The sequence below is a fragment of the Rhinolophus hipposideros genome (assembly GCF_964194185.1).
Source record: "Rhinolophus hipposideros genome assembly, chromosome: 5".
NCBI classification, from domain to species: Eukaryota; Metazoa; Chordata; class Mammalia; order Chiroptera; family Rhinolophidae; genus Rhinolophus; species Rhinolophus hipposideros.
The window spans coordinates 37,614,400-37,623,463 of record NC_138051.1 but is presented as its reverse complement, the minus strand read 5'-3'; the positions used below and the strand labels follow the sequence as shown (position 1 = coordinate 37,623,463).

Sequence of the window (9,064 nt, the reverse complement as noted above, 5' to 3'; positions counted from 1 at the left end):
TCTGTTCTACAGCTAAGAAATGGGGGGGGGGGCAGGGGAGTAGAATGCCCCAAAATGAAATGGGCTGAGGGAAAATCGTTGGGAGCTGAACCCCAGGGTGAAGTGTCCTTCAGAGCCCAGCAGAATGGCCCTGCCTCTCGGCTTGGAGGAGATTCACTTCCCTTTCTGCCGGCTCTGATGCCACAACCACTAGAAAATGACATCACTCCTCTTCTCCACCTCCACCCAGAAGTGGCCCTTCCTTGTCTCCACTCTCAGGGCTAGAGCCGAGGAGCCTAGTGCAAAGGTGTCCCCCACCCTCTTGGGGAGTTGCAAACCTTCAGGCCCCCTGCACCCCTTTAGGCAGACTTAGAGTGGTCAGATTCTCGGGCCTTGTGGCATTTATGTTTGATCCCAACACTGTAGAGGGGCTTGTGGGAAGTCATTCACTGCACCTAAGGCATGGTCCCAAATCCCAAATGGGGACAGGCACCGGTTTGGGAGAGGCAGGGTCGGGTCTGGTTCTGGGAAGAGGTTGTTTTCTTATCGGAGAGTTATAGTAAATGCTATTAACTATGAGCCCCTGTGCCTTCGGAACAGAAACAGGACGCCCGTATCCCTCTGGGGGCCTGACCTCTGGGACGCTAGCTGTAGCTGGCTGCAGGGTGATGCGAGGGCCCTGCTCATCCACAGGAATAAGCCCTGTCATACATCAGCACGCCTACATCCTGCATACAACCAAGGGCAGTGCCCTGTCTGCAGTCCTCCAGCGAGGCACTCAGCTGTCCCACCTGCATCCTAGCCCAGGGGTAAAACCATGCAGGGATGGGAACCCAAGCCTAGAGGAAGTCACTGACGCAGGCACAGGGGCATAAGCCAGAGCCAGTGCCAATTAGAGCCCACAGGACAGCCCCCAACTGTGGCTAATGACTGCTCAGGGGAAGGAGAGGCTATCTCTCCCTCACCTCTCAGCTGGCCAGGCATTGTCTCTGGGACCCTAGCATGGAGCTGGGAAGCCCAGGAATGGGGAAGCAGATGCAATCCTGCCTCCTAGAGAGGCCTCTGAATTGCAGGTTTGGGACTTCCCATGAGGCCAGGCCCAGCTGCCCACCTCCCTGCTTTCTGTCCTTTGAGAAAAGGGCGGGTGCCCCTGGGAAAATGCCACAGTCTCTGGGCCCTGGAGATGAATTAATGCCTGGCTTCAGGGGATGTGCAGAGGAAGCGTTGCCTTCCCTTAGGGCACTGGGCAGGTGAAGGACACTAGCGTGGGAGTCCCATTCCTGCTGCGTATCTGTAGGGCTGGGGTTCCCTGTCCACCGGTCATGCCTCAGTTTTATCTTTGCATAAAGGGAAGGGTCCCTACCCCCTTTCCAATCCCACTGCTGATTCAGATGCCAGAGTCCCCTGCTGACTCACCCCATCCCCTGCACCTCTCTACTGCACCCCCCACCCCAAGCTCTCTGGATCTCCCCAGCCATGTGCCACCAGGCCCAACCCTGCTGAGCTGGTGCAACGTGACAGGGTGAGGGGGTTGGTGACACTTAAGGAGGAAAGAAGGGGGCCTATGGGGTGGGGGCACTGCAGACAGAGCGACAGACTGCAGACCTGAGCAGCCTCTGGGAGGAAGCCCTTTTGCCAGCCTGAGGCCTGCATGGGGAGAGGCTCAGCAGGTGGGAGGGGAAAGTGGAGTCTGCTTGCCCCCTGCTTGCCTCTCTCTCCTGTCAGCCTTCAGCTCCCAAGCGACAGCTTCTAATTCCGGCTGTTGGTACCTCTGCTCTGCAGCAAAGTCTCAGCTTTTTTTCAGCTTTGCTATTTCTTTTCTGTTCAGAACATACTGAGCCCACAGGGAAGTCAGAGCAAAAACTCCGGGGCCTGAGACCTGGCACCCCTCCCCACCCCACCCTTCCACCACAGGCCTGGCTGGATTGGCGAGGCCAGCTGGGGCAAATGGAGCCAGCTACTTTTCCCAAAGAGCACCTAGCAGGGGGCTCTCTGAAGGAGACCTGCCCCAGCATCTCTTCCCTGGAACTGTATCCATCCTCCACCGGGAACAGGGACATAAACGAGGCAGTGTTGTCTTAGGGAGGCTCAGCAGGGAGGAGGCAAAACTTTTTACAACCAATGAGGTGCCCAGACCATGTTCTTGTTGTTTTTCTCCTCCGTGTGTGTGTGTGTGTGTGTGTGTGTGTGTGTGTGTGTGTGTAGGGGGCTCACTGCCTGGCTGTAGGATAGCCTGCCACACACAGATTCTGGGGGTGCCCTCATCCCTGACCCTGAAAACAGAATGAAAGGAAGGAGCAATTTCTCTCATGCTGGAGAAAAGGGAAATTGAGTCATGAAGGGAAGAAGAGCCTTTCTTCCACTACCTGAGTAAAGAGGGAGAACATTCCTGCATTCTTACAGGGGTTGGAGTGTATACCCACCCCTGGGTGACCCCCAGGAGGGGTCCTCAGGTCTGGGGGCTGAATAACTGCAGCCCTGACACTCTCCAGAGTGATCTTGCATGAAGCAGGCAGGGTAGTAGTATGTGAATCAGTGTCATTTTGCAGGTGGGAATATGCAGGACTGAAGCCACAGTGCTACATAGTAAATGGCTTCAAGCTGGGACTTAACTCTGACATAAAATACTGTGCCCTTTCTATGACACCATGAGAGAAAATTCCCCCAGGGGGATTAAAAAATGCAAAAAGAAAAAAGAGGGGCTTCACAATGTGCGCCTGCTCTATGGCTGGGTCCCATGCCAGGCAGACATCTCTGCAGTCTGGGAGCTGGAAGAAGGTCAGGTAGCAGGGCCATGTGCCCACTTTACCACTCACACATGGTCTTCCTCCGAGATGTAAATCCTCTCCATACCATACATCCCTCCCCCCCCATCTGCACCTCCTGCTACAATGCTTCTTGTCAGTGAGGTCACTTTTATTCTTCCCTTAATTTCCCGTCTTTCATAGAAAGGGACCCCTTAAAGTAGTCCTCAACTCTGTCCCTTCAAGGTGCTTTTCCTGACTCCATGCCCTTGCAGCAGTAACCCCATCTGCAATGTCTTCCTTGTTTCTTAGCAGCCAGATCCCATCTCTCACATCCTTGAAGACCACCTCAGAAGCCCTGTTCTTAGAAGACCCCAGAGCCCTCTCCTCCCCACAACTCCACCTTTCCCTCTAAGGACCGACTCGGTTTGTATTTAACAGATGGATTCAGCTCTCAGGTGATAGCCTCCATTTTTCACGTCCCGGCCTTTAGTCCCCTGCTTGAGAAGAGAGGTCTTTTCTATCCAGAACTGCGCTTCTGCTTCTGTATTTCCCACAGCTGGGAACACAATACCTGGCTCACGAAAAATCTCAGTAAATTCTGTAGTTGATACCTGATTCACTTCTTACTTTACAAAATATCCATTCCAACCCTACACATCCTCCCACCTCCGTTCGGCTCCGAGGCGCCCTGACTCCCCCTCACCGGAGGCCTGCGGAGCCGGGGATTTGCTAACACAGCTGAGCACTCCGGGATCCTAAGGCGCCCCACTCTGGCCCCCCCCTCAGCCTGCTTCTCAGTCTTGCGGAGCTAGCAGGCGGGACAGTTGTCGGGGTTGGAGACGTCTGAGATTGGAGAGCGCACTCTTCCCCCCACCCCCGCTCCGGTGAGCCTGTGCGGGAGGCACAATTGTGTGTGAGTGCCTGGTTCGCGACATTTCGAGTAGCAGTTCCCAGCCAGATTGAGCGCCCCGACCCCGAGCACAGCGCAGGTACCCCCGCCACCCTTAGGTCGTTTATGGTGGTCCAGTTCTGCTCTCATGGGGTCCAGTTTCCTTCCACCCGGACCGCTGAGGGCAGCCCTCGGTCTCCCCCGACGGACCTGAGGTCCCGCCAGTTTCTGAGGAGCCTAGGGCACCGACTCCGGTGGGGGCGGAGGGCGGGGAGAGAAGACTGTGACTTTGGGATTGGCCCTGTCGGGTGCATGTGGCCCACAGCAAGCAGCTCCCGCCCAGCAACCGCCGCCTCAGCCCCAGGAGAGCGCGGAGGAGGAGCCGATCTCCGACATCGGGGCCCACGAAGGAGTGGGGGTCCGGGTAGGTGTCCCCCGCCCGGGCAGTTTCTGCCTTGACAGCTCAGCCTGCTTCCAGGACAGCCATTGCCATGGAGACCCCCGAGGCTATAAAGCCAGGTAACCAGGCGCGCAGCTGCTCCGGAGCCGCTGAGCCCCCCAAGTAAGGAGCAAGCGCCCTAGTGTGGCCCGGCCCCCGCAAGAGGGGAGGAGGCGGAGGAGCGGCGCCGGCAGCTCGAGGAGCCGCGGCGCCGGGCGCCACCGTCTCAGCAGGGGAGCGGGGGCTGCCCCGGGTGCGGGTGAGTGGCGCGGCTCCAGGCCACGAGTGACTGAGGGGCGCCGGACACCCGGAAAGCAGCGGGAGAGTCAGGAGGGGGCCGAGTTTCGGCTCCCGTCGCCTTGTGGCCGGCCAGAGCGCGGAGTAGCCAGCAACCGACACCTCCAGGCGGGCGGGAAGCCCCGGGAAGGAGCGGAGACTCACCAGGCGTGCGGCCCAGGAGCGGCGGGGCAGCGGGAGCCGCGGGGGGACAAGAGTGGGAAGCTCAGGACCCTCGGTCGCAGCTTCCCACGCGCAGAGGGAGCCACACCAGAGTACCCGCGAGGGCCAGCGCCCGGCGGGGCACCGGAACAGGGGCGCCCCCGTGCGGAGCTGCCTGGCCGCCTGAGCGCGGCCGCAGGGGCCATGCTCAAGCCCAAGGACCTGTGCCCCCGAGCGGGTACGCGCACCTTCCTGGAGGCCATGCAGGCGGGCAAAGTGCACCTGGCCCGCTTCGTGCTGGACGCGCTGGACCGCAGCATCATCGACTGCCGCGCGGAGCAGGGCCGCACGCCTCTCATGGTGGCCGTGGGGCTGCCAGACCCCGCGCTGCGGGCGCGCTTCGTGCGACTACTCCTGGAGCAGGGTGCGGCCGTAAACCTGCGGGACGAGCGCGGCCGCACGGCGCTCAGCCTAGCGTGCGAGCGCGGCCACCTGGACGCCGTGCAGCTGCTGGTGCAGTTCAGCGGCGACCCCGAGGCGGCCGACTCGGCAGGCAACAGTCCGGTGATGTGGGCCGCGGCGTGCGGCCATGGGGCGGTGCTCGAGTTTCTGGTGCGCTCTTTCCGCCGCCTCGGTTTGCGCCTCGACCGCACCAACCGTGCGGGCCTCACAGCTCTGCAGCTGGCCGCCGCCCGCGGCCACGGAACCTGCGTGCAGGCCCTCACCGGGCCCTGGGGCCGCGCGGCCGCCGCCGCCGCGGCCCGGGGCTCCAACTCCGACAGCCCCCCTGGCCATCCGGCTCCCGCGCCCAGCCCCGAGCGCCGACGACCCAGCCCCCGCCGCCTACCTCGGCCTCTCCTAGCGCGTTTTGCGCGAGCGGCCGGCGGCCATGGTCACGGCGGCGAGGCTGGCTCAGGGGCCAAGAGCTCGGGCCGGCACCGGGCGCAGGGCAACGAGCGGCCCGAGTTAGGCCGGAGCATGAGTCTGGCTCTGGGTGCAGTGACAGAAGAGGAGGCGGCTCGACTGCGGGCGGGGGCCCTGATGGCCCGACCACACTCGCCCCAGTCCTCGGGGACCGGGAGGTGGCGTTCGCATGAGGTGCTGGAGGGAACGCCCCCAACCTCAGTGCAAGCCCCGGTTGGCCTTAGCCCCCACCCCGAGGGCGGCCCCGGCTCTGGCCGCTTGGGTTTGCGACGACGCTCCACAGCTCCAGACATCCCCAGCCTAGTTGGGGAGGCACCAGGCCCGGAGAGCGGCCCGGAGTTAGACGACAACGGTCTGGCCCACTCGGTGCCGGGGCCCCGGCCTTGGCAGTCAGGCACGGAGGCCGTGTTGCTGCACGCTCAGCGGTAAATAGCGTGGAGGATGAGCCCCGTTCCCTGCACCTTTCTGTCTTTGCTCCACTGGGATTTCTTTCTTTCAGGTCCCTTATTTCCCTGGCAGTTTCCTACCCTCCATGAGCCTAGAACCTGTCCCCACTGCCAAGGCGAGTTGCCCTCTCTCTGAAAGGGACTCCTGTTATTTATTTTTTGTGCTTGTTGGTATTTTTGGTATTTTCTGCCTAAGTCTCTCACCTTCCCTACAGCCTGCCTTTCCTGTCCTGGAAAGGGGAGGAGTAGAAGAAATGGTTCTATGGGCTTCCAGCCAGGAAGATGGACCTCCTTTCCTCTGCCTAAGGCTCGGTCCTGAGTCTGGCTGGCTCCTGCCGGTCCCATTCCCGTTTCTGGGTTTCTCCACACCCTGGCAGTCAAGTGGGCAGAAGAGCGGACTTGCAGAACAAGGGCCTATCCCCCCTTCCCTCCCAGTGACGCTGACAATAAAGGCACACTCGACCTAAGTCTCCCTTCCCCTTAAGGGTTGGAGAAGGGGACTGAGACCTGCCTTAGAGCCTTTCTGGACAGGAGGGCTGATTAGGAAGGAATGTGAAGGTTAAGTTTTTCCTGGGGAGAAACTCCTGCCTCAAGACAATGAAAGCATATTTTGGACATGGGAGAGCCCCCGGTGTTGAACACCAGTTGTCCCTTGAACCAGCTTCTGGGTAATTACAGCTTACCCAGGCCCACCCAAGATTCAACTTAATTGACAATGTGGCGTTATTGGCCCACACCTACCCCTACCCAGCCAATCCACGGGTTGCATTTGAGTACCATCTTTGAGGTCTCACCCCTCCTGGCCCAGCCTTACTTCCTCTCACTGAAATGGAAAGGAGTTAGTGTTTCCCCACCCCCATCGCCTCCCAGCTCCCCCATCCCGCACGTGGGTGCTCCTGCAGGGTGGAACGGTTGCGAAGCCTTTGCTTAATTGTACTTCTTCCAATCCTCAAAGAACTCGTCTTTTGAGCCTTTGTATATGAAGCAGAAAGCAGCAGGTCTGATCCGAGGCTTAAGAACTTGACAATGTCTCTTTAAATAGAAGCTCCGCGAGGGGGATAATTGACTGAAGTGTTTGCCACGTTAAACCGCGGCGCGCGGGAGTCGGAAGCCCACACGAGCAGCAGGTCCGGGTTTAAATTACATCAAACTCTGGCGAGAGCTGGGAGAGGGCTGTTAAACGGCTCTAGCTTCTTGCTGGGCGGTTAACAGAGGGTCGGGCGGATGATGGATGCTAGAGGTCGGGACCAAGGACCCCTGCCTCTGCCTGACACGTGGGACGCAGGCCCCGCCCAGCGTCATTACTGGGCAGATTAGTGAGTCAGAGGCAACCGCGGAGAGGTAGTTAACGGCCCTTTCCCCGCCTGGTCCTTCGTTCCCTCCCTCCCCGCCTCCTTCTTTGTGCCGGCCTAACGTGGGGGAACTAGCGGTCTGATGAATTGCGTACCCTAGGACATTTCGGAAGCGCCAGCACATGTATCTGAGCGGCCAGCCTGCGTGGTTGCAGAGCGTGGGGGCTGTTGCTGTGAATCCCGAAGGCTGAGCGTGCACCCAACTCACCCACCTGCGTTGTGGTCTTTTCAAGACGTCGAGCTATTCATCTTTGCAGAACGGAAGGTTTCTCACCAGTAACTCTACGGGAACTGCCTAGAGAGAGAATGACCTGTGCTGAGAAATTGGGCCTGGGGGTGAGGGGTGGGTGATGAGGAGCGGGCCTGGTGTAGGTGTCAGACACCTCCCCAATCCTTCCACCGCTCCGGGCCCGCGAGGCCGTTAGGGCCCCCACACTGGACGCGATCTCTGGTGCCCCCTGGTGGCAGCACTGCGCTCTTCCTCGCTGCGCCCTGGCTGGGAGTTCCCACTTACGGTTTTATTTGGGATCACCGCTGTGTACTTCTCCCTCCGTGTGCATTTACCAATGGAATCCTCTAACTCTTGTAGTATATTAAATCCTGATACTTGAAGTCATTTCATAGCAGTGAAAGGAGGGACAATGAATAAAAAATTCACATTTGGGGTAGCAGGAGCCCAGACCCTTCGCTAAGGACCCCAAGATCTTCCAAGCTAAGGCTCCTATGTCCTGAGAGGTCCTGCTGTCTTCTGAAAAATTAGAGCTTCCAACCCCTTCCTTATGATTTCTGAACCTTGGGACCTACTCATTACACAGTTTTCTTCTGATGAGTTTTGCTTTCGTTTCTGGGGGTGTTTTGCCCTTCCCCCACTCCTTGCTCCTCAGACTTCTGCCTCCCCTTAGTCCCACTGTCTGGGTGGTGGGTGAAGGATACAGAAGGGCCTGAAAAGCAGAGGGAGAGTATCTGGGGTGGGATGGGGGTAATTGGATACCTCAAGTGCAAACTCCTTTTTTCTGATCCTTGCTTGCTCACTCCCTTTCCAACTGTGTTTAATTTTCATGAAGTTTTTAATGGTGTAAGAATACAAGTATTTTGGCTTTTTCAGAACACCATGAGGTCTGGGTTGCACATTGTGCTGAAGGTGCTGTCATCTTTCAAGTGTTGTGATGTAGGGCTTTCTGGGTGAATGTCACATTGGGCTCTCTTTATTGGGTAAACAACCACGAGTGCTCCTCTCCATGGAGCTGCCAAAGGCTCAGTGGTTGAAAGTGATGTTTCTAAAAAAACCCACAGCAGATTGTTTCTGTCTGAACTTGTGTGTTTGACTGACTTGCTGTTCTTGCAGATTTCTTACCAGGCCCAGCTCTGTGCAGAATTTAAACGTTTCACCACATTTCGCTCTCCTGAACTTCCTCTCATTGTCAACCCCAAGGCGTTGGGGTTGGGGTCATCTCTCGCTCTCTCCACTTTAGAAGAGACTTTTCTAAACATGCTTTTCCAACTCTTGTTGCTTTCGTCGCTGTGGAGTCACCCATGCCACTGGAGCTCAGTGCCAACTCAGCACTGGCCTGTGTGAGGCTGAATGACATACGCATATGCTTTTGGAATGACCCTGTGTGGTGGAAGGACTGTTAGAACTCAGAAGAATAGTTAATAAATCCAGTCTTGTTCAGTTGCGAGAAATAGCCTCTCTTTGCCTTACCAACCACTCCTGACCCTGGGCTCCCTCTGCAGAGGTGGAAGAGTGCACTTGGTTTCCTGGGAAGGTTCCACCTTCCTTCAGCCTCTATCCCTGCCTGTAACATCTAGAAGGTAAGACTCAGGTGCTGTTTCTGACTGAGTTGGTGGGA

At 58.1% G+C, this 9,064-nt stretch overlaps 1 protein-coding gene across 1 annotated transcript; it reads left to right on the top strand.

Moving 5' to 3' along the window:
• Positions 1-3,986: 3,986 nt before the first annotated feature.
• ANKRD63 (ankyrin repeat domain 63) lies at positions 3,987-8,834 on the top strand. The gene has a single exon (XM_081048909.1). It carries the CDS (start codon positions 4,697-4,699, stop codon positions 5,843-5,845), a length of 1,149 nt encoding a protein of 382 aa, XP_080905035.1. The 5' UTR covers positions 3,987-4,696; the 3' UTR covers positions 5,846-8,834.
• The last annotated feature ends 230 nt before the right edge of the window (positions 8,835-9,064 follow it).

Coding starts and splice junctions, on each gene's coding strand:
- ANKRD63 (XM_081048909.1), top strand. CDS start 4,697: ATGCTCAAGCCCAAGGACCTGTGCCCCCGAGCGGGTACGCGCACCTTC.